General features: G+C 38.0%; 1 protein-coding gene across 1 annotated transcript in view; it reads right to left on the minus strand.

Moving 5' to 3' along the window:
* The window catches only part of ABCD3 (ATP binding cassette subfamily D member 3), a 28,566-nt gene extending 3,238 nt beyond the window's left edge, over positions 1-25,328 (minus strand). Inside the window, exons 1-22 of the mRNA XM_042030149.1 lie at positions 25,216-25,328; positions 15,211-15,247; positions 13,096-13,197; positions 11,551-11,639; positions 10,613-10,682; positions 9,756-9,853; positions 9,011-9,134; positions 8,007-8,063; positions 6,743-6,885; positions 6,350-6,419; positions 5,853-5,922; positions 5,635-5,732; positions 5,465-5,556; positions 4,913-5,001; positions 4,768-4,840; positions 3,685-3,748; positions 3,247-3,324; positions 3,089-3,154; positions 2,897-2,986; positions 2,560-2,679; positions 2,022-2,126; positions 622-678 (exon numbers count right to left, since the gene is read on the minus strand). Coding sequence (XP_041886083.1) covers positions 622-678; positions 2,022-2,126; positions 2,560-2,679; positions 2,897-2,986; positions 3,089-3,154; positions 3,247-3,324; positions 3,685-3,748; positions 4,768-4,840; positions 4,913-5,001; positions 5,465-5,556; positions 5,635-5,732; positions 5,853-5,922; positions 6,350-6,419; positions 6,743-6,885; positions 8,007-8,063; positions 9,011-9,134; positions 9,756-9,853; positions 10,613-10,682; positions 11,551-11,639; positions 13,096-13,197; positions 15,211-15,247; positions 25,216-25,328 — 1,905 coding nt within the window. The remainder of the gene's footprint in view (positions 1-621; positions 679-2,021; positions 2,127-2,559; positions 2,680-2,896; positions 2,987-3,088; positions 3,155-3,246; positions 3,325-3,684; positions 3,749-4,767; positions 4,841-4,912; positions 5,002-5,464; positions 5,557-5,634; positions 5,733-5,852; positions 5,923-6,349; positions 6,420-6,742; positions 6,886-8,006; positions 8,064-9,010; positions 9,135-9,755; positions 9,854-10,612; positions 10,683-11,550; positions 11,640-13,095; positions 13,198-15,210; positions 15,248-25,215) is intronic.
* Between the last annotated feature and the right edge of the window lie 816 nt (positions 25,329-26,144).

Raw genomic sequence — 26,144 nt, forward strand, 5'->3', positions numbered from 1 at the left:
CCCACCTCACACTTTATTAAATTCAACTGCCTCTGTAAAAATGTTAAACTGTATTTTTGCATATCATACATCAGTCTGCTAACAGCTACATCTAGACTTAACACTGTTCTCTTGGGTTATGTGACAATATTTTGTGACAATATACTTAGGGTACACATTCACCCCTGTGTATTAATTCAGTATTTTTACCCACATGTACAGCCTGTCTGCATAAAAAGAACAGTAAAATCTTCGTTTGCCATAAAAAAAGTCCATGTATCAGAGACCTTTTTTTTAAAGCATAAATGTATTAGATATAATGAAAGCAAAAACCTCCATGCTGTTTACTGGATTCTAGTTTAAGGATTTCTTTGAGTCTAAGAAAGAAGACTTAAGCCTCTAGCAAGCCTCTCATATTTTATAGATACATATAAAAGTTTTGGATAGCATTCCTTCATAACTAAAAGCATTAGAATATATCAAATAGTGAAACAGGATTATGAAAAGTAAAACCTTAAAAAAAACCAAACAGAACATGACTTATTAGGATGTAAAATGACAACACCTTGAATCACAAAGACAATTTCATCAAGTCAGTCAACAAAACCCACAAATATTCTTAATGAAGCAAAGACTACATACATCATGATGTTTCCAAAGTGACTTCCTGTGGGAAACCGTGAAGAGAGTGATGCCAACCTGTAAGATGAAAATACCCACAAAACAGTTAATTCTTCTCATGGGTTAGGCGTCATTTATTTTTCAGTATTATATCAGATGAAGATCTTAAATTCATAACCACAAACTTCCACATTATTATTAACTATACATATTTATAGCTTTTAATACAAGATTTTGCAGGTGGGAGAAAAAGCAATCAGGAGGGATTTATAATTTTTAACTGATTTCACCATTCTTTTGCTCCTAAAGGTTTGTTGAACATAGAATGAGCTGAGTAAAAGAGGCAAGGCAGGAGGCAGGTAAAACAATAAAGCTGGTGAATAAAGGAATTCTAACAACAACAAAAAATCCCAAACCCACAAAAGCTGTAATGAATTATAAACTTAGAGTGACAATTTAAAGTGAATAACCATCCTTTCTTTCCTTTCAACTCAGTCAACTATTCATCCCCAACAGTAGCAGCAAGTACAAAATCACTCTGATGATAAAGCAAGGTAACATTTTTTCTTTCTGCAAGGACAGCCTAACCAGGAATTCCATTTTTCAGTAACATGCATTAGCCACTTGGCAAGTACAAATGAATATTCAAGTTAATAGAAGAAGTAGTATATGGAAAATAGACTTTAAAAACTGGCAGGGTATTGATAACCAATGTGGTAAAATCAGCTCATGAAATAATGCTCCCTCTTCTGCAGAGTCCTCACCTAACGTCCATTCACTACTACAGAGGGCTCCTTAAGTTTGAAGCACGTATTTCAGCACAGCTTTGCTCCATTATCATTCTAGAATACTGCTACTCAATAACTAAGATTATTTCAAGCCATTCTTTCCAAGACTAGGGTGCAAAATTGAATCTCATTGATTTCACATGGCACTACAGAGAATCTGAAATGGTAAGTTTAAGAGGAAAAGGACACACAAAGCTATATTTAATATGATATTTTCCTAGAGTGCTTGGCTTTTCATATCTCCAAACAGATGGAAATGTTAACTTCCAGCCTTTCACTTCTTTTCCCTGGCCAAAGGAAGCCTTTTAACAAAAAAACATTCTACAATTTTAGATTATTTGATCTTAACTTGACATTCTAAGACTCTATTTGGAGAAGTAAAGTTACTTAGCAGTTAGTAAGAATTCTCTGCATATCATTTAGGCTAAATGTCTAAATTATCCTAGGACTACAAAACAATTACTGGATTCTAGTGTGCATAAAGTTGTATGCCCCTCTAAGCTTTTTTCAGACTTTTTAAAATTTTTAGTCTGCACGAGGCACAAGGAAGAGTGAACCTTGTACCATATTTTAGTGCTTCTTGTGCTTCTTGTTGTATGTACAGAGAGATAATTCCAGAAACAAAGAGCTCACCTTTCGGCAATGGCTGTAAATGTAGCCCTCTACATCCACACTAACAGCACTGGTGCACTCATCCAGAATTGCAAACTGGGGCTTATGATAGAACAGCCTTGCCATCTGGAATGCAAGCCAAAAAACAAGATACTGTGGATACAGAATTACCAGCAGTGGTGCAGTGTTGGAAGTTAAATTATGAATTAGTGTCCAAAAATTTACTGTGGATAAGGAATTAAGTTGGTACCCACTGAAACCTGAAAATCCAAAAGTTGTACATTATCTTATACTTTTTTTATTCTAGAGAGTTATTTTAGAAATTCTGTTTATACAATGAAAGAACAAGACATGGTGAAAGAATGTTTAAAAGCCAGTATTTGCTTTTAAATTTTGAGTACAATCCCCAGTGTTTTCAGTTGTTTTCTCAGTATTTAGGTTTTTCACATGGGGGTTTCTTCTTAGTCAAATATTTATATTTAATAAACAAAAATAGCTTACAGTTCTATTTTTTACTTATGTTCTGCATTTGTTAAGCATTTATGCTTTTGAGACATACTGCCATCCTCTGTTTTTCTCCCCCGCTGAGTACATCCATCCAGTCCTGAACACTATCCCAGCCTCCTTCACGTTCCAAGATTTGACCCAGCTGGACATTATCCAAGTACTCCTTCAGCACCTTTTATGGAAACAGAAATGACAAATAAAACTTACGTGAACTTAAAAAACAAGTAGTTGAAAAAAGCTATAAAGGATTATACTATAACGTTATCAACCCTGGTAAATATTAAAATCCTATTAAATGCAGTGCTTTTCATAGCAGTTTCAGTATTTCTGAATTGGAAGCATTACTCATCCTGAGCAAGACAAAGCATTAATGAACTAATCATCATTACCTGGTCAGAAATCCCTTTCCTTTTTTGATCTTCCAAAGTATCCGGATATATAACTTGATCTCTGAGCGTTCCAAGAGTCATGTATGGTCTCTGAGATACAGTCAGAACCAAAAAGATATGTCAAATACTTCTAAACATGGTCGAAGTAGAAAGAAAGAAAACACTATTGTCAAGTAAAGTACTTGGTCTCACCTGAGGAACATAGAACAACTTTCCTCTTACAGGTTTTGTTAAACGCCCACCAAACAAAGGCCACAACTGCAAAAGGAAAAAGATTAAAACTTGACAAAAAAGTCCAATAACAACCATGCTTTGCATTCTCCCCTGTTTGTTTTAAAAAGTTCCCTTACCTCACCAAGAACACGAAACAGGGAGCTCTTCCCACACCCATTTGGCCCACAAATCAGTACATTTGCACCAGATCGAACCTAGAATCACAAAGCCAATGCATAAAATGGTAATGAGGAAGTATTGTTGAAAGCTTCTGCAAACAATAAGACAATCTGGTATCATCATATGCTTGTATACAACTTTCTGACATTACGATGAGCAACTTCCAGCAATAATTATTTTTTTTCCCCCGAGTGGTTTAGCACCAACTGCAGCTGGAAGAAACTGCACTTGTAACAATAAAAACTTTTTTTGGGAAAATACCCTATTGCCTTTTTTTTTAAACCAATATGATGATTTGTTTGCACTTTTCTTATAAATCAGATGACCTTTGAAGTTACCATCTTTCCTTGAAAACTTTACATTAATATTGTTTCCCATGATACTAAAAAGCTTACCTCAAAGTTAAGGTCTTGAATCAAAACATCTCCATTAGGTGTCACCAACGGAACATGATCAAACCTGTACGTATTGCAAAGTTAAAAAAGAAAAAAACAAAAAACCACCAGTTGCCTAAAAGAAGCTGATACTGTGTGTTTACTTGAGAGATTTAAGGCACAGGGAAAGACTTCAGCAGTACTTCACTCACTCTCCCAGTTTCCAACTATTAATAGCTAAGGAAGTTCTTGAATCAAAAAGGTACTCTAGCTTTTAAACATCTACATCTACAGGTTTGGTTTCATCCCCTGTATTTGTTTTTTGAATCCTTCTAAGCCTTTGGTCTCCAAAACATCTTGTGGACATAAACCTACATTTAAGGATGCATGTCATTTTAAACCCAGTAGTGAAGTGTATCTCATTAGTTCTAGGACACGCAATGAAATGACATCTCTGCCCACCTCCCCCTTGTCTCTTTTTAAGATGAAAATAAAAATAGCTGTATCATCTCTTCTCCCCCTTCCTTCCTCTCTTTCCCCTCTACTTCCCTATTTGCTTTTCACACTGTCCAGACTGAGATTATTTGATCTCTTAACTGGCTGTATGTTATGCCTTTAAGTAGTAATACTATGTCAGTGCTACATTCCTCAGACTGCGAAGAATAAAGGAATTGAGCCCTACACAAGTACATCAATGAAATCTCTAAGCATGCAGAATTACAAGCAAGTACTTTGAACACAGACTTGCCCCTGATTTTTACAGCTGAATTATATAATGGAATAAAATCCATAACTAACTTATCTCTAAAAGGAAACAAGATGGCCTGAGAAGTCATATTCCAAAGGACAGTAGGAACGTTACCAAAAAGCCCAAGTCCAGAGAACAGATTATACCTTCTGCTAATATGAGAGCATAAGGACTGTCTTACAGAACAGAAATGCTGAGTGGGTGTGAGGTGGAATTACGAGTAAATAAACTATAGTACAGCAGAACTGCGAATTATAATAATGGGTATTCAAACCTCTATTAATGGTCGTAGAGAGAAAGACTTCAAAAAAGTCTACATTAAAAATATTGAACTTGTGGAAACTTTGCAAACATACTTGATAAGGTTATCAGCGTTGATAATTTCTCCAGTTCCAGGTATCAAAGACAAAGGCTGCTTTTTATCTGCATCTTAAAGAAACAAGTATTAGTGACTGGAATGCTACACTGAGATGCACATATTGCATAGTGTATCACATCTACCTTTTTCTACTGATATCATAGTACGCTGATATTTGCCACTGTTCAAGTCCTTCAGAACCTGCATTAATTCCGTGATTCGAGCTGTGAAACTAAAAAAAAAAAAGAAATCCGTAGAAGCTCTAATACGCACTCTGTCAAACTGCTAAAATGACAAAGTTATTCAACCCAGAATAGAAACAGAATGTTTACATTTTAGAGTTGCACTAGGTTGTCTAATATGCATCATATTTACAAGGCCCTTTTCCTTTTTCTGTAATTGCCAAATTTTTCTTCTTACAATGTAAAAAAAAAAAGGTTTGGTAAATAATACGTAATTGATTTAAGACCATTTGACAGGATTTCAACTAAACATTCAAACTGCATGCTGGTAGTATTTAGATGTGAAATTTCTAGTGGACATAATCAGCATATCTTCAAATACATTTTCAGCATAAAATGTTTTTAATTGCTGAATTTTTAGCATGCTGCAAGGAACAAAGCACATAAGCTTATTTTAATTCTACAACCAGTTTCTTAAATTGAGATGAGAAAGATTCTTACTATTAAGCTTACCCAGCCAATCTTGTCATTTCACGGCCTGCTAGGACTATTCTGCCCAGAGCTTGAGACATTCTCAGGAGCATTCTTCCACTTTGGTAGTAATCCTAGAGTAGAAGAAAGTTTCTTTACGTGGACTAACAAAATTTAAAATCTACAGGTTGTTTCAATTCTGGTCTACTTACCTCCAAAAGTTCTGCATGAGTGCTGTTCTGATGGCGAGGATCAGACAGGTTCAAAAATGGACGACTAACAACCAGGTAACCAACCACAGTGGCAAGGTCTGCAGTTTAAGAATAAATATTAAGCTACACATTCATTGAAACAGTAAGAAAAAAGACATTTCTTATGCAAAAAGTTTGTTATTTATAGAAATCCATTAGCACTAGACACACACACTTACATTTGGCAATGATAGTATCAATGAAACCCATAGAGAACCGGAACAGGATGAAATTATGCAAGTGTTCCACCTGGTAAGTTACAGAAGAAAGAAGTTCAAACTCTATCAGTACCTGTTTTATTATCTTTTATTAGACATTTGGTTCCAAACAGTTATTTTTCAGTATCTCAGATACTTCACTATGCCTCTAAGTGTGGCAAGCACTGCACAAGGGTCCTGCTGGCAAGGACTTGCATTCGAGATCAAAACAACCTACACATGAAACTAAATAGTGAGAACAATAATTGTGGTGGGTGACAAGGAGGTAAGTGGCAAGAGAAAGGCCATTCTCTCAGAAACTTCTGTTCTGCTTATAGCCTACCACCTGATTTTTTAATCTAATGAATGTAGCAACACAAACACCAAGCCACTATAAGTCAATTTATATGAACACATCAAGAATCATCACAACAGAATTAAGTTTTGCTAAAATGTTTTAAGAGATAAAAGAAGCTTACCAGCTTGCGGAAAGTCTTGTGAATAGTCTGTTTTTCTCTCAAGTTTCCATTATAAAAAGCAATTTCCTCACTAAAAAGAAACAAACGAAAATAATGCAATTTCATTTTCTTAAAGAAAGTCTTTGAAAAAAATCAGCCATAAAATATGGGAATACAGCACTTTCAGTTACCTTATGGAATAAGGGTTTGTACTTTTTCACAACAGTAGAACACAGGCTTATAATACCCCACTTAGTCTTGATTATGGAATATAATGCATATACAAACTACTTTACAATACATAAAGATGCAAACACTTGGCTCAGACCTGATAGCATCACAATTCCCAAGTACATTTTAACACACAAATTCCATTTACCCCACAGTATTGTCACTTAGCATTCAAGTGTGTACCTGTTTGTAATGAGCCGTGAGTTGACGTATCTGTACTCCCCTTCATACTTTTGTTCTATAATGGTCATCTTGCCAATTGGTCTCCTTAAACGTGTAAGGAAAAACCCTGAAACAATCAAGTATGCCATCATGCTAGCTGGACCCTGTGAATATCAAAAAAGAATAAAAGCTTAGATGGTCTCAAATGATAGTATCTGTATCCAAAATGCCCAGAAAGCATGAATCCCTTAATTCTCACCTCCTGTGTGCCTACATTGCCAATTCAATTACATTTGCAATTCCCATCATGTCACCTTCTTTTGTGTTGTAGATACTGCTTTACTAATTTTACTAATTCTCTGTTCCCAGATGTTCCTCCCATCCCAGCCTTCTATCCAGGTTTTTATCACCACCCAGTGTGACCTGTCCCCTACTGTCCCAGCTTATTTCATTAATAAGTTACTGGTCCCCTCTCATTTCTTCTCCCTCCTTTCTGCCTACTTATTTTTCTTTACATTTGCTAAACTGTCACACAGCAGTCAATATTTCAATCCCATTGTCAGCTTTTATCTATATATATTTCCTTGTTCTCTCAAGCAGTCTTGGATCCTAAGCTTCCATAGACAAATGACAGGTGATTAAATACCACTGAAGTGTGGAATGGCATAAACTGCACATAATAACTATTACAGAGAGCAGCACAAAGACATCTGAGACTGGAAAAGTTACCAAGGTTTAGTTAAGCCTTACTGCAAGTCTGTCTCAACAAAATTTGCACCATGTCACCCACAGCTACTCTTTTTCAACTCCTGAACAGTCTTGATAATGCATCATTTCACTAAGTTGAAGAATTATTTCTGAAATTATTCAGCTTACTGAGTCTTACAGCTCAATGCAAGAAATGGTTCCCCTTTATAGAGGCTGCACAGAAACAAAACTTATTTTCACCCTTAAATGGAATTCATGCAAGACTTAAGCAGTCAAAAGGTAATGTACTAAATGGGATTCCCAAAGAAATGCTAGAAGAAAATAAAGAACTTCTTGGTTCTTCAAATTGTTGATCAAATGCCTAAAAATACTGGGTTTTATTTTGCTTGCCTCAAAATAGAGGGCGCTAAAGCACATGGAACATTAAGTGTGAATGCGTATTTTCAGTATATCACTTCAAATAACATATGAATCTACAATTACCACCTAGAGTTTTACTCAGATTCCAAACAGGTACAAGGCTATAACCAACAAAGGGAAAATGTGCTTATAATTCTAAAAAACCCACTCAATTTACCTGTGCTCCTATTGCACTTGTTAGCTTGAAGATGTACAAAACTATATCCAAAAAGGGCTGTAAGAGAAGCATAGGAAAAAAGGCTTAGAACACAAACACAAAACTAATTTTAAAAGGTCCAGAAGCCATGTACCACCCCAAGAACAGTTACAGCTCTGTGTTAAAATACTGGCTAGCCTATTGTACAAACTAAAAGCTAAGACAAGGAATCTCAGCCACATGACTTTCCTGAAAACACTCGCTCAAGGATTGAACATAAAAACATCATGATCTTCATATAAATACATACCATATAAAAAGAGTACTTTGCTATTTTAGGTCTGTAATGACACTCTGCTCACTTATCGAAGGTGGACTAGAACCCATGATAATTTAACTGAAGTAATTATGAGAAATACTGAATGAAAAGATAATGCCATATTTGGCTATGTACCTGATAGAAGGAATATCCCAATGTTCTATAACCTCCCTCTCAAAGCTAAAACAGCTGAACTACAGGTTTTGTAGTCAGAAGTTTTTGAACAAAGTAACTTGTAGTTTACTTACACTCAGCTTGTATGAAACCCATAGCATCAAAAAAATTTAGTCTAAAAATGTCAACAGTAATCTCATTCACTACCCAAACCCCTTAAAATTCACACCAGAAATAGGGAAAAGCTTATTCAACTACCCTCTCTACACAAAATAATATTCGTATGTAACTAAGAGCTAGCCATTGCTTTTCTTCTGAAAACTATCTGCTGAGAGAGCAAAGTTATCACTGTTCATCTGCAGAGGATTGCAGTAAGTTCTTTAAGAGAAAATTTAATACAAAATGTAACAACTCACAACAGTGCTTTGGTTATGAAAGCCACAAAGAGTGTGAAACAATACAACATCATAAAAGTTTTTTTATTACCATACTCCAAGCAATCCACATACAAATGCACATACTTGATTTGAGCTGACACCCCCATCCTAAATGTCTACAGCTACTACTCCAAGTTCTCTCTTAAAAAACTTACCTTGCTAAGGTTTGAGTACAGGTCCACTACACTGTTGCAGAATTTTTCCACATCCTGCGTAAGGAGTTGATCTGGATTAGCTATTCTGTTGTCCAGATTTCCCATTTTGTAGTATGTATAAGCTCTGAAACAAAACAATAGCTAAGTGGCAGAAAAAAAAATCATTACCTGGGATCTGGAATAACTGGAAGGCCCTTGATTCATACAACTGAGGGGCGAAGTAGTGCAAACATTAAATTACTGTATGGAATCAACATAGCTTGTGCTTCTGCCTGACTAAATCCACCTTAAATCCTGTGGGATTGTTTAGGTATTTAGGCTCCAGGATGTCTTAGCTGAAGCTCAGGCTCACACTGCTATTGAACTTAGTTAGAAAACCCTCACAAACTCTGCTTCAGCACATCTGACAATGAAAATTTAGTGCAGAAGGACAGAAGGAGCTACTCAAGCTGATGCATCCAATTCAGCCTTCACCACATGAAGGCAACTGAAGTACTTTGGAATCTGACCCAATCACAGAAGCAGTACAATGCATTTTTCTCCCCAAATGAGCCAACTTTGCTGTCTTTGTATCTATGCCACATACAACCTAGATAAGCCACTCATCCTCAAGTGCAAGTTAATTGCAACCAAAAGCCTTTTCTGAGCAGCATACTTAACCTATTAACCCCCCTGCAACCTTCTTACTATGTACTTAAAATGATTTGAATCAACTTCTAAAACCTGTAGACGAGGTGTTACTTACTTAAGATATTCCTCATAGAGGTATCTGGTAAGTCTTACTCGGAAGCAAAGTTTCAGTTCATTTAGACCATACTTCAAGAAGTTATTCACTAAAGAGATCTAAGGTAAGAGACAGTAATATTTAGCTAACAAGATTAAATATATTTACATTAGTTTGTAGCATAAATTGTGTAAACACTTTAAAACAGATTAATTCCCCCTAAAAATCATTAATGCCATAAATACACCTAAGACCAATCATACAATGTCTACAGGACCACTGCTTAGGTTTCTGTCTCCAGTTCCCAGTAGAACTCACCATTTAAGATAAAATTATGTTCATATTGCGTATTTTCAGCTCTTCTGATAAACTCTAGAAAAGAGCCACCATTTGACAACCATTCCCTTAAATGTATCAACTAGTTTTAAAATTTATTGCAAATCAGGCAGCAACAATTATTTCTATCTGGTGCAGATCAGAAATGTCAACAAGCTGAAGGAAAGTTAAAGCATGGAAGAAGTCATAACAAATCTGTCAAAAATGTAAGAAATACAAAAATTAAGGTCTAAAAAAAAATCTTCATCATCAATGGTGCTGAAAGAATCCCAAACCTACAGTCAAAATTGCCATCAACAAAAAACTAACCTGAAAACCTAAACATATCTGTCTAAAAAATAGTTCCAACCAATTAGGAAATATGGTGATGAAGTCTCCCACACACTGGAGCCAGAAAATTAAAAGTGTTTTAATACAGACATGCATGTAAAACAACTAATTTCCATAGGTTTTAAGGCACTCCTTTGAGATCCTTTCTTCCAATTCCTAATTTACATTCAAAATATGTTCTACTAAAAGGTGAGCACAAGAAGAGCACTTACAGCGGGCATTGCAGCAATGAAGTTGAACAAGTATTTCTTGAAATCTTTTCTGCTGCGGCCAATGATGGCACTGCAAATGACCACCAGCTAAGAGTCAGTTACAAGAGAAACAGCAAAGTATAAACTTGCATGTCTTAAGTGGATAAATTCTCAGGGGACCACACTGAGGAAAAAAAAATCATCATGGAAACCCGTAGCATCAGCTGTAGGATCCACTCTGACACCCTCATGTAAGCTAAGTTGCAAGTGGCAGACTGAGCAGTTATCTCCTGTCTGCTCCTCTCTAACTGCCCACTAAGGGCTCAGCAATTCACAGTCACAGAATACCAGTTCTTCCCCTTCTCTGCTTTCACAGATTCTCACAAGAGAAACAAAGCAGTCCTTCCATTCTACAAAGCACTAAATGTCCCTCCTCAAACACAGTATCACTTTGAATTCACAGTTCTAGACACATTCTGACTTGCTTCAATTAGCAACAAGACCAGCAAGAATAATTGGAGGTCTAAAAACCACTTTCTAACTTAGTAAGACTGAAAGCATTGTTTTTATCGATCTAAAGAGCAAACAGCTCAGTGGGAAGAAATAAAAGCCCTAATATCCACACAACATGTCTATGTCTAAGACATAAAACCACTGTTCTGAAGTACCTTCTTGGACACTCAGAGTCTTCAATGTAAAAATGTTACCAAATTAATACTTATTAAACAGTTTAAAAATATTAATTTAATAAAATAATTTTACTGATGAACAAAAATAATAAATAAATTTTAATTTTTATTTACCAAAATATAGTGGTGCCTCCCCAAATTGCAACTACACCAGTTTCCTAATTGTTTTAAAAAAGCAAGCTATAAAATGTCTGAATATGTATTCTGATAAGAGGACTTTCCCTGTTATATACAAGAGAGAATGTTTAAAAATAACATATGTGCAGGTACCTTTCAATGACTGTTCCATTTTGAATCATCCAAATATCACAGTAAGTGCGGACTACCAGCATCACAGCAATAAGCAGCAAATAACCTGTCTAGTACAACCACAGAAGTGCAACAGTTAAATAATGGATAAAATTCACCATTTTTTTCTAGTAAGTCATCCAACTGTATCTAACAGGAAAGTATTACCCTGCTGTCCTAGCTAATGTAGTATTTGCCTACTTTGCTGGAAACACATTAGCATACAATACTTTTAATAAAGTATTTACTACATTTTTATGGTGAAAGTGTGCCTTTTAAAAAGCTGTATTTGGTTGATACATACAGTGGACACACATTTTAAGATGGAGGATTGCAGGAATAAAGTTACTGCATTTCTGAGACGCCTTTCTGCCATAAGGTCGCAAGAGACCTCTGAACATCATCTACTTCAACTCCCCACTCAAAACAGGGCCACCAGGAACCAGTCACCAGTCAGACCAACAGTCCAGCCAGTTTTCCATTCACTTCACTGTCCACTCGCCCAGCCAATTCAGTTTGGCTATCACGGTATTAAGGGAGACCTGATACCAGTGTATTCAACATCCTCTGTTCTTCCCTTATCCACAGAGACAGTTCTCTCACCACTGAAAACAATCAGGTTAGTAAGGCATGATCTGCCATTGGTAAATCCAGGCTGTTTGCAATCACTTTTTTGTCCCTTGTGTGGCCAGTTAGCTTACAAGAAGTTTTGCTCACTGTCTTGCCAGGGATATGGTGAGGCTGACCATCCTGCAGCTTCCAGTAAACTTGTTTTCAAATATGGGAGCAATGTTTGGGTTTTTTTGGGATTATGAGTAACCTCTTCTAATGGCCATGACCTTTTGAAGTTGAAGACCAGCTCTGTGAGCACTCTCACAGGCATTTCCAACCATGCTTCTACCTTCCGTGTACCTCCTTTTTTGTTGTTGGGCTGCTCATGCAGGCTGAGTTGGCTGCCATGCTTGGTCTACACTCTATACACTGGAATTCACTGCTCTTGTGCCTGATGTGTGTTGAAGTTATTACAGCTCATTGCTTAAGTTTCTGAGTTCAACTAATGCTTTGGGTTTGGTTTTTTTTTGATTTCTACACTGCATAGCTTTCCTGAAACGATGCTGAGAGACTTTTTGACAAATTCATTTTTTAATAAGGCTTGGCCTAGATATTAATTACTAAATCAAAATAATGAATGAACTGCATGTTAATTAAAGAGAGGAAGCATTTGCACACAGAACTGTACTGACTTGCATCAAACAAGACAAACCCAGATGCCCTTTTAAAAGTTATTCTACAACAGTAGTTATCAGCTGACAGTAAATGGCTTATCTTGTAATTGAAACCAGAACTTTTAGTGATATAACAACTGAAAATAATGTAGACTTTTATATTAACGTGTTGCTATTTTAAAATACATAGCACAATTTATTCCTACTTAAGTAATGCATATGCAGTTGCTTAAATTCTGATATAATTTCAAAAGAAACTTGACTCTAGCTTTATTTATTTATTACTGCAGGCAATGCTTACCTCTTTGCAAAGTGGTCTAGGGACCATTATTTTCAGGATTCGACATATTCGTGCAATAAACACTCTGTCCACCATTGCTCGCTCCTTCTTGCCCTCTTTCTGCTGCACACAGAACAAAACAAGAAAAGTGAGAATTTTTTTGTATTATTGAACTGTTGATGTGATATTTTCCCTACCCAAGTTATTTACAGCTACCTTCCTTCTGCAGAATTTACAATATTTCCCTCCAACTTAAGACTTGTTCAGACAACTTAAATAAAGAATTGAGAGCTATCAAAACAAACTGCAATAGGAAGTAGCTGCTATGATATAAAATTCTTTTTATTTAAAATCTGTGTTAAAGATGATACACAAACAATGCAGATCACAGCACTAAAGTACATCCAAGTGCAACTTGTAATGCAAACATCTCTTAACATCGCTTGTCTCTAAAAGACACCATCAGCCAGTATTTTTAAAGATGCCTTCCATTATTTGTCTAGACAATCAATGGTTTAAACTCTTCGATTGTACAGCCCAAACTTGCTTCAAGTGAAACCACAATTTTTTATTCCTTTACTTCTACAAAATGGTGCAACACACTCCTACTTAGCTGTATCTACCAGACTTAAAAATCCTCCTGTACCCAAACACCTTTTATTTGGGTCAGTTTCATTTGTTCACTCCATGTAATCCTATTTTCTGTCCTGACTAACCTGATTACTTTTTAAGCATTAATGGTCCACGTTTCTTTTCTTTCACATAAGGATGTGACAGAAGAATTCAGTCCTGAAAACAGACCAAAAGGGCACATGTACTTTGAACAAGTCTTGTCTATTCAACATAATCCTGCTAACTTTGCTACCCAAGGCTCATGTGAAGCACGCTATCAATGCCTATATCAATATTACAAGGTAGACAGGAAACCTAAAAGAGAAAAGATCCAGTCTGAATGCTCTGTGAAGAAGCCTACACCTGTTTTTCATAGCACAAAGTCAACAATACTCCCATCCTTTTCAAAAATGTATGTGAACACAATCTACAAATAAAAATTCTAGCCTAACAGGATGCTATGCAGTAGGTGATTACAACACTTTATTAAAAATTATTTACACAAAAATCCAAGCAATCCAAACAACTAAGACTACTGTCCAGTCCTAATGAAGCATGATCCTGCATATATTATTGCTTTCCTGTAATAGAAATTACTAACACAATGTCTGATGGCTACATTTCTAAATGACTAAATATATATGATACGAGTTGAATCTATTCTTCCCCTCTATTCAGCCTTTCCCCACTTGTATAGTTGTGTTGCACTTATATTCATTCCAGTATCTTCTTGCCCATCAGGTTTTTTCCTTTAGACTGTTAATCCCATTCAGCAAAACTGTATCCAACATGGGTAAGAAAAAGAGAAAGCTAGTTAAGGTTTTTACAAATAGGTATAGCTATGCCAAAGATCAGTGTTTATGGTAAATGATACAGTCAAGGTGTGGTTAGAAGCTAACATGATGCTTGCATACACCTTTCTATTTATCCAGTGCAAGCCTTTTTTTAAAGTTTGCAGCAAAGATGAAAGTACATGGAATCTATTCATACCACTGTAACACCAGAATCACAGACTCTGCCTCTTGGTCTGTCATATTTTATTTGAATATTAAACAAAAACCTTGGCTTGAAGGGATTTAGTATATCACTTTCAAACAAATGAATTAACAGACACAGATCAGGGAAATGCCAAACCTCCTACCAGATGTTTGAAGTAGTTTTTAGAAACTGTCAGACTCAACATCTTGTTCCATACTTTTTTCTTAGGAATAAAAAACAAATACAAGTTATACCAAGACAGCTGTTTGTTTCTATGCATACAGAAAAACTTACAACACTAGTCCTTACAAATTCATAGGGCACTAAGAGATAAAAAAGGACATTGTGTACATCAGGCACCAAACTTCAGCCTCTTGTGATTAACCTGATTCTTCCATTTGTTTCACCAATGCAAGTCTGAAAGTATCATTCAAACCAAATTTGCACCATAGCCAAAATTAAACTACAGTGATATGACTTTTAAGTTTTAAAATATCAGATTTATTTAAAATTATTAAAGAATATTTGACATGAAGAAATAATTACCTCATTATTCTGCAATACTTGTTTTCCACTTCTTTTACTGCAAAGGGAAGAAAAAAAGTATTTTATTTGTTATTAACACATTTTGCTTTGTCTTGATCTCTACACACAAAAGACAGAAAGGAAATCTTGGGATTATATTTCTATCTATTTCTTCCAAAGCAATACACTTTTTTCAGCAGGACTACCTTTTATGTCAAACCTATGTACTGCTTTTATACAATTTCAGTGAAACCCCACTCATTACAGCAACCAGTTTCACACAGGGAAACCAAGTCTCACTTTTTCATCTCCAAGTTCTGCTTTACCTTGGCTCTGTATCATGAACTCCATGAACTCTGTATCATGAAGCTCCAAGTGTTTTTCTGTTTCTCACACGTACTTTACAAGCATGGCTACATGGTTCCACTGACCACAAATGGAAACTACAGGAATGCAGATTCAGCAATCCAAGCAACCCAACTTTGATGTTTCACACTATCTACATAAATCAACCAGATTTGTTTTGCATTATATTTTACTTCAAAATAACACATTTTACTACACAGAGAGATTATTTGTTTATAAACATGTGCTGCAGGGGAAAAAAAGCCAGCTCCTGTGAAATCAAGTTCCTGCAAAGATGTCCATTGAAAGGGGAGTTAGTTTTTAATCTATTTTTCTTCCCCTGCATTTAACAGAACAGTTAGTAGAAAAATATTTATCAACTGGTGCTAAACAAGCATTTGAAAGCGCAATGCTATTCTTTCACCTCTACTTTTAAGACAGACCAGCTGACATGTAAGACAGTTATTGTTTGTCTTTCTTCCTTTTGGAACACTCAATCATCAGAAGTCTCCCACATGAAGCTGTTGGGAGAGCTTATGTAGTTTAAAAGTGGCCACTAACCGTATTAAACTGCAACTTTCTTAGACATGACATTAAAACACTGAGAGCAGGCTGCCTTAAAACTACAACATTCATACACTTTGAAGGCAGAACCTAGGACACTACAAGGAAGCAGCAGCTATGACAGGCACTGCTCCTTCGGCCTACAGCACCAAAACAGGAGCAGACTGGCACACAACCAGCTATCCCACAACTTCAGCAACAGCATCATTTCGCACTTGTGCTTTAAAGCTCTGCAAAGAAAATATGTAGAATGAAACCATGCCTATTTTAATTTATGATGATCAGAAAGATCTATGAATGTCACTAAGCAATGAAAAGAAATAAGCTAATTACTATGAAAGGAAGAGGCAAGGTAGCAGAGGAATATGAGAGAAGAAGGGAAGGAGGAGACCATGAAAGCAAGAAGGGAGGGAGATCCACCAGTTTAGCAAGAACTTAATTAAAGGTAAGAGAGACAGAAGCCTGAGAGAAGATAAAATCCTGTAAGACTACTTGTGCAAAAGACAAAACAAAGAACATGATGGGCAGCAGAGGCCAGATTGGAAGAGAAATAACTTAATGAAAGTTCAGAAGAGATATAGCATTTAATCAGGCTGTGATGGAAGTACATCTGTGGAAATCCTAACAGGGTGCAAAGTCTAAGAAACAATCTACTTGGAGACTACATCCTGGTGATGCAAGAGCAATGTATTTCTGGTACAAGAAACTTCTCAATACATCTTGTAATTTTTCAAAGTCGAAAACATTGACCTATATTTTTAAAACTTGAATATGGATCAGTCCAATCACATTTGGTTTGGCAATAGGAGAAAAGTAGTATTCTTAAGCATGAGTAAGTACTTATCAAACTACGTGGTTATTTCTCTAGATGATTCATGACTTGTCATAATGCAAGATGAAAGCATGCTGCTCTTCCAGACATGCTGTAATAATTCCTATAAGCTTTGCTGCTTCAAGTTCTGCCAATGTTTGAAGTCACAACACTCATAAAACACAACTACTTCAGCTTTAAAAGGATCTGAAGTGAATATATTAATAGAGTAATCTATTAGGAAGATAAGGACTGGAATTATTCTGGCAGTTAGTTGAGTATGTTTCATGTATTTATTGATACATTTTTCCTACAGTAGCTGTTGAGAGAAATTGAGCAGCTGAAATTACTGACTGAGCTGAAACTGTTTATCCATTAGAGAGAAAGGAGGATTGCTCGGAAATCAAGATTTTACATTTAATTAGGAATTCACACTTAATTAGAATTTATATTTATAAAGTTTAAATTAAACAAAAATTAAGCATTTGTAAACTTAAAATCTAATGAAAAGAGCTTTAACAGTGTTTTGTTCTCTTTTTACTAAAAAAATTTGTGCAAGCTCAAAACAAGACTAATACTTTAAAAAGAATGGATACAACAATATATGAAGTCAAGAAGAAAAAAAAAAACAAAAAAAAAAAAAAAACAAAAAAACAACAATCAAATGTGCCTACATAGCTCTCATTTTATTTGCAAATAAAGACTGTGCCATAGTTCTGCCTGGAATAAAACCTTTTCAGTCCAATACCTACTGGCATTACTCCAGACTCCACTGTACTATTCACAACTTTTTTTGTGAGAATGGTGGTTTCATCGTCAATGAATTTAAAGACTAAATAATATCCTCAATTAGTCAGCAAGAATACAGCAAGACTATCTGGTTACAGCAGAGAGCTCTAACACTTGGAATAGATTCAAGCTCTCCATTATTCCAGACCTCTCATTTACTTAATGCTGGAGCATCACAGGCCTTAGTGGTGGAGGGAGGTAAGTGCTACATGCTGGCCAAATTCTCTACTGAAAATAACGCCCCTGGTATAGAGGCCATTGTTCCTTTGTGCTCTCACAGACAAGGAGGGGTGGCTATGAAAAGGTTTTTGAAAAGGGTTATCCAGACAATATACAGAAATAATATAAGAAAAAATACAGTTGTAAAACATTCCTAATAGTGAATCAAAAACTGTGGAATTTGTCACCATATATTTTCAAGATCTAACTGCACAAAGCCCTCAACAAACCAGTCTGAGTTCAAGGTGTAAAAATTTTTTAAGAACATGAAGAGTCTAGAGGTATAACAAGATACATCACCTAAGGAAGTTTCAGGAAAAGCAGCATCTCAGATGTAGCCTGCTACCCATTATTTAACTGCACAGGGCTTTTACAGCAAACATAGATATAAAAGGCAGAGAAAGATATCAGCAGTACCTGGAATGACACAACTATACCAAACTTGCCCTTCATACATGCATGGTAACAGAATAGCAACTCTCTGAAGAAAAGTAAATAGGCAAGTAATTACCCAGTAGACAGCAGGCAATACAACAAAACACCTTTCTCCTACACTGAAAGGAGAAACATGAGAAACACGATTAGCCCAAACCAGCAAGATGTTTTAAAGAAACTAATAAAGAGTTTCAGGACTCTGTACAGGCATTTGACAGCTGATCCAACTTGAAAGGCAGTAATGTAGCGCCGTGGAGAGGGAGAAAACATAAAATTCCGGTCTCCAAATAAGTAGTGGTCAGACCACTCGGTCTTTTGACTCTATTGACATACTAGTGAGGCTGTTCTCTCTAAAGAAACATGCAACAAACTGGTTACTCAATCAGAATCATTCTCAACTCTACTGAAGAGGAAAGTGATTTGAGAAACCGTGAAAAGCCTTCAAGAGGCCTGAGTCAACTCAGGCTTACTGAGTGGTATTAGTATTAGTTCTGTGGTATTTACTAGCAGGTAGGAAAAAGTTAAAGGATTACTGTCTTTATAAATACCGGTCTCCATCCAGAACAAAGTTCAGAGGAAGCAATCTACACTGAGCTAATCATAACAGGGAATTGCAGATGAAAAGAGTGATAAGCAAGACTTGCTTTTTAATGACGTGATGAGGAGATAAGGGCTTTAAAATGTTACATTGTCCTTAACTGAAAAAAAAAAAACAACCCTACAAATTTCAGGTCATGCTACCTTCCTTCTGCAGAGCTAGGATGACTTGCTTCTGCTTAACACAGCGCAAAGAAAGAATATCTGGTTTAGGATTAAGTGTAGTATTTCAAAGAGTTGTTACCTCTAGGCAACCTTTGTATCCCGCAGACCTTACAAGCTGGAATGGCACTGTGCAGTTTTCAACTACAGCTTAAAAAAAAATCACACAAGATAAACAATTTTGCAATAGTTCACGATTATTTGTGCAGTTTTCAGGTTAGTTTTGGAGATACTACTGAGACATTGTAAAGACAACAAAATTCAAATGACTAAAGATGCAATGCAACAGTGTGAAGAAATAACAGCTGTAGTGAGAAAAGTCTGTTGTAGCTCACTGGCAGGCAGAGTTTCATAGTGCATACCCCACACAGAGGGGTAGAGAGCAACAGCACAGTTATTTCAGGTCAAGGGCAGCAACCTTACTCAGAAGCCTGGGCAGAGTCCAAAAGCATGCCCATTTACACAGTACACTCCGAGCACATACAGAAACCAAGAACACAACTTTCTTGGCTCTAGATTGGTGGCTAGTTGCAGCATAACCAAAATAATGTGAGTGGAATGTATTCAGGCAAGCAAGAAGGGGACTCTGAGAAGGTCACCGTGAGCTACGTCACTGCAAGCAGGAGCTCTGCATTGCTAAAGCTCAAAAGTTTCTACAAACCTTTGAGAAGAAGATAACAAAGCAGAACTGTTGGAGAGGAAATTCTAAGTTCCAGTAGAAGAATGCATCTCAATAACATAGCTTACATATAAGAAAAACCTTAGTGCTATTAATTTTTTCATAAGCTGTGCTCGGGCTGAGCTGTGGCTGCAGATCTTCCTCACGGATAGCAGTGGAAAAAGATTTCTAGCTAGTTTCCTAAAAAATGAGAAAAAAAAATAGTTTTACACTGTTGCACACACTTACAGATCTTGTCTTAGACTGCAGGCATTTTACGCAACTTAATTAAGAGAGAAACCACTAATTAGCTAGCCAGGCCCCAAACAAAGGCAGTCTAAATGCTAGGATTAGGGCTGAGTCATCTGGTTTCTCCTGCCTCCATACCCTCCAGCTGAAGACAGGTTTTCTAAGCCCCAGGCAGGTTTTTGCACAAGATTGGATTTTCGATGTATTCTAGTAATTGTATCTGTATATTTTGTCCTTTTTTTTTTCCCCCTCACTGCTAGAGCACTTACTGCAAGCAACAGACTGGACAGTCACATCCACATCCTGGATAAACTTACTGTAATGTAGTTAGCATGAAGTTGGTTTTGACACCTGCCACCTTTTCTCCAAGTAACACAGGTTCCCTTTAAGGCTTTTACATATATGAAAGCAGTCTATTCATCTGCAGCAATATAATTTCACCCTTCCTGTCAAACAGCCATGACTCAACTAGAACAGGTCCCTCCAAGTGAAGTACACTGGCAAAGCCCATCCAAATATCTTCAGAATCTAAAGAAATTATGCAAACTAACATGACAGAAGAACATCCTAAATATACACAAACAGAATAAAAATGCACCATCTGTTTCAAGTTATAACTACCACTTGCTATATTTAAACTCCTGGGTTATGTTTGAGAGCGCCTCCAAACATTTGGACATGTGTCTGTCACCTCTGATTGCACTTACGTCAATCACTGTCAAACTGCACATTCACAGGCTGTGGGGCCATAAGCAGTGACATCTACGGAGTGAGTGACATGTGCTGCCACTGTGCCAGCAGACAATGGCTGAGAAGCCCAGTGACAGGCAGGAGCACAGGTTATGCGTCACCCAAGATGAACCGTGCAAAACCCTATTTGATATACACCGTCTACAACACAACCTCTCTCCCCTCAATGAGCCTTCCCCCTCACTTTAGGCTTGCCTAACCTCTAAGGCCCCAAGCATGCACTATTCTTGCTTTATTCTTCTTTTTGCCCACAGGAGGGATGCCACCACATAGGTTTTAGAAGTTCAATTTATACTAAATTGTGTCCACATCCTAGCATCTTCTTGGATTCTAATGAACACAGCTAGGTGATAGGAAAGGCCAGTGCGTCTAGGAGCATATTCCAAAAAATTTTATTTTGTCACCTTCCCATACATTACAAATGCCTTCCTATTACTCCAAACTGTTTATTCCCTTTCCCTAATCTTGTAGTTCCGAACTCTAACCCTAATTACCTTCTATTACTTCTTTCAGTCCCTCCTTCCAGCAGAAAGTTGTATGAGTTAAACACCTTCTTTTTGAAAGTAAGCCAAGCTCATTCTCTCCTTGTGTAAGTACTTTATTATAAACTACATGGATACTCAGGAAAAATTCTTATTAGAGGGATAATGAAAAATATCCAGCTCCTTTATGTAACACCCCTTAAGGTTTTAATTCTGAAGCAATCAAATCTTAAGCAAATATTCTGTTGCTTCTTGCTTGAGGCAGTCTTAGGGAAAGAGAATAAACAGGCTTTTTTTCTGCATTATATACCTAGGATAACATAGTTTCTCAAAGAACTTCTTATGACACTAAAAAACCCAAATACTACAACCGAAGTCATAATTGCATTTAAATATAACAACTTCCCCCCTCCCAAGAAGACATGAAGCTTTTGTAAGGAAACAGACTTCTTGAGAGCAACTTGGAGAAAGAACCAATATATTTTTCTCTGTGCTCTACACCAAGGAAGTAAGATGGAAAACTAGCAAGTTACTATAGGCAAACAGTTCTGTATCACTCTACTTTGGAAGATTTCAGAAAATTGTGGTAAAAATGCATTGTAAATTGCAAGTGACACCACCTATCAGTTCTGTAAAATCAATGAGCAGTGTAATACCTCTTAAAGAACAACATCCATGACTAATCCAGGCAGTACTAATTAACTGATCTTTGACCTACAAAGGCAGGTTGGCATAACACATACATCTTAATTATTCATACATCACTACTTGATATGAGTTGCCCTGGACCTTGCCCCTATTGTTTGACAGCAGAAAGGTAGGTAAAAGTTGCTACCTCTCCTTCCTGGTATCATTCCTACAACTGGTTATTCTATATAAAACAAACACATACAACATGAACAGCCCGTCACATAGCTTTCTTGTCACACATTCAAACACATTTGATTTGCTAAAAGATTTTCCTTCTTTTGTTCAATTTGTATGTTATTTTACTTTTCAAGTTCAACCAGCAGCAGACCTATTGCTGACATTCCAGCAAAAAGCACACAAAATCAAACAGAAAAATGACAGTTACTCCAGAAACACAAGAAAGAGTAGGAAAACATGAAATGTTATTTTGAATATAAAGTATATATAAGTAAGTGCGTATTCTGAAACTATGCGAGGAAGGAAGAAGTTCTGCAGGTAAAGTTTACAGCTGCGCTAGAACACTTCAATGATTCACTTGAATGTTAAGCCCACTGTTTTGCTGTTTATATTCAGGTCTGCAACATTTACCGTTGCCCTTACAAAGCTCAAAACTAGAACTTCACCCTCCAGAATTCAAGAAGCTGAAATTCACTTCACACTAACATGACACAACCTTTTCAGGCATTATACACCAAGGTTAACAAAGGAATTCACACATACAAAACTAAATCACCTCACGTATTTTAGTCAGTTAACCTCAAGCAGCAGATATGCTACCAGTCCTCTTCCAGACTATCTAGATTGCCAAGTGAAATTCTTCTCCCTAGGAATAAGTACAAAAATTTAGGACAGCCATGCCCTCCCAACTTCTTCCTCTTCCCAAAGAGACAGAGATATACAACACAGAAGGTAAAGGATACACTGTCCCTGCAGATTTCAAAGGTTGTGTGCTTGTTACTATATGTCAGCATCATATACGAGCACAAGAATGCTGAAAATTTAAAGATTTGGCACGATGACAATCCTTTTCAAAGTATGCTATAATTTACATTAGCAACAAAGCATGAAAAAATGAATGATACATGAACTAATGAGACTAAAGGAGGATGAGGCAATGGTAATAACCAGATGCTTTTGTCTAGGCTGGTGATATAGGCAATGTAGCTTACCTACTGCCTAGTCTTGATAGGTAGCATTCTGTAAGGCTCCTGGCAAGGTTTGCCTCACAGGGAAACATGGAGAAAAGAACGAAGACCAGTGGGCAAAAATCATCCTCAAAATAGCATTCAAGCAGCAGCACAGCTATTATTGAAACAACCGAATGTTGGATGTTAGAGTTTGGAATCCATGGCCACAATACAGTACCAGTAGTAAATAAGACCTAAGTTGTGGAGGAACTCAAAAGCGTAAAGCAACACATACACACAAGAGAAAAATAAAGTTTGCAAGCATGGTACTTACTTTAGCAACTGCATTTCTAACAAATTCAAGAATGAAAACTGACTAGAGAGAAGATTACAGAAGTAAAGGACAAGGTATCGGAAAGATTCTAGTACAGAGAGAGGAAAAGGGACAGAACAGGTCAGGCTCTCACAAGCCCATTCATCTGCTGAATGAGCTAGAATGTAATTTGTAAGTTATCTCCCCTTTCCAATTCTCACTAATCTTGTAATAATGTTTGGTCCATCAAATACATATAAATGCCTCAGATTTTTAACACTGTACCTAGCAAAATTGAAGATCCACACAGAAAAGACATTTTCCAAACAGTCTTCAGCATTAAGGCTAACACTTACTTTCCATACACTGACTCTCAAGCTAATGCATGCCTTGCCATTGTCAAGTCCTGCAGATCAACATCAGAAGCCATGAAAGCAAAATAGTTTAATGGGGACAACCCAGGACCCACATAATAACTATTTCAGGTATAGGGAGATTACTCTGGACAAGTTCTAGCCTGCTTCTATCAAATGAATGCTACCAACAGTGGGAATATATTAAATTCACTTCAAAACTACATTGGGCCTGTATCTGTGTTTGAAGATGTGCTCCACTCTGAATGTAACCTGCTTTGTGTGCACCAAGATCATTCCTCAATGAAGGCAGAGCAAGGTAAGTGCGGACAATTGAGATCCACTTTAAGAGAATAGTCTTGGTCTGACTTAACACATAGGTGCTCCTAGAACATCTGCATGGCCCAGTATTTCTTACAAATACCACTATATTAGGTGTGAAAATCTGAGCTCATCATTTTTGTGCCCTTCCATACAGCTTTTCTGCTTTTCAAAAGTGATGTTTCACTAAACTAGGCAGAGATACTTGAAAAAAATCACCCCTCCCTCTGAGTTTGATAGAAGAGTAACCCTCAGCCATAGCTCAGGATCTTGTTTTACCTCTCATGCAAAAAACAATGTAAGGTAGCAAATTCATGACTTTTCAGCAGCATATCAATGTCTGCCATGTTGTGTGACAGTTACCTAACTTCATGAAACTCTTACAGATATCATGTATGAAAGGAATTAGGCAAAATAAAATTGGATCGTTGCTTAATCTCAGGTATGTTATTACTTAAGTCTGTTGAGTAAGTCCATTTCAGTATAATTTTGTAGGGCCTACAAGATATTACAAGATGTAATATCTCAACATACCAGGTCTTCAGCATATGGTCAACAACCGACAATCACAAATACAATAAAACTGTGAAAGGACTGAGTCTGCGATATATTTTTCATCGGCCACACTTTGTGGTACCAGTGTTTTGCAAGGTATTAACGAATCCACACCCGAGCACCTTATACCTGTAAGGCAACCTCACAGGGAACATCATCGGATCTGGCCACTTTGAAATTGTTGTCCATGTATCTTATTGTCACACGGCAGCATTCAAACAACAGCTGAGTCTATTAACTGCCTATGCAGACACGGTCATCCCTAGAAGTCAGCTGTTAATACTTGTTCGCAGTCAGGAAAATTTAAAAAGCCAATATAATTTGGGTAACAAGGCGGCGGTGGTTGGATTCCCGCAAGAGGGGCACCGACCTCACGCCGGGAAAGGCGGAGGGGGAAGCAGCCTGACCCCTGCGCCCAGGAGCCGCGTCCCGGGCAGAGGGCGGCGGTGGCAGCGCCCTGCGTGTGGCACAGGGACGCGGCTGCCCCTCCGCCAGGCCCAGGGCCGTGAGGGCGAGCACAGCTCCCGCTGATCCAGCCCCCCGGCGCCGACCCCGCGGCCCGCCCGGCCCCTCCCGCCCCGCGGCCCGGCCCGGCTCCGCGCTCACCCGTGCTGCGCTGCCGCCCGCCGCTTGCCGAGCAGGCAGAGCAGCGCGCAGGCGGCGGCGGCCCCGGCGATGGCGGAGTGCCGCGCGGTGAGGAACTTGCTGTAGGCGGCCATGGCGAGAGCAGCGCGGAGCCGCCGACCGAGCGCAGCCGAGCCGAGCAGCCGAGCGAGGGATGCCGGGAGGGGGCGGTACCGCCCGGCCCCGCGCCGCCGGCAGGACGGGCCGCGCCGCGCCGGGAGCGGGTTGCGCAACGCCGGGCCGGTAATTACCGCTCCCTGCCAGTCCCTGCCATAGGGCAGACCCGCCGCCCCGAAGGAGAGGGGAGGCAAGGGGCGTTTCCTCCCGCGCCGGCGGGGCCAGGCCTGTCACCGGCTGCCCTCGCCCGGAGGTCGGGCTGAGCAGCTGAGGCCGGGCCGCCCCGGCGGCCCACGGGTTAATTTTCCCAGACAGCCTCGGCTTGGCGCCTCCTGCCCAGCGGGCTCCGGTCATCCACTCTCCCGGGGCTCTTTGTATGAGGGTGTGATTCCTGAGTGTGTGCTAGGAATGGCTTGTAAATGTGGTAACAAGACGAAGTAAAAATAAAATTTAAAAAAATTAATGAGTTTTAAAACATTTTAAAATTTCAGAGAAACTTTTATGTAGGTTTTGCTAGGCTGTCTCTTTTTTTATTTTTTTCGTTTAGTGCCATGAGAGGAGCTGCCAAGACTGGCTGTCAGATAGAGGGTGGAACGAGCTGTCACCCGTGTAAGTACAAGAAGAATCCCTTTAAAGGGTAGTGCCACACCAGGTACAGCAGGCGATACCAGCCAGCCTTGTCCCATAAAAACCAGTTATACTCGCACAGATGCTTTTTCCAGCAGAGTTAATAACAGATTGGCATGTTGAGCTATACCAGCGAAAACACCCATGCCAGCATAACTGTATTTATA

Source organism: Corvus kubaryi, unplaced genomic scaffold (assembly GCF_017639235.1).
Source record: "Corvus kubaryi isolate FWS band 111438036 unplaced genomic scaffold, C.kubaryi_AGA036_p1.0 37334, whole genome shotgun sequence".
NCBI lineage: Eukaryota > Metazoa > Chordata > Aves > Passeriformes > Corvidae > Corvus > Corvus kubaryi.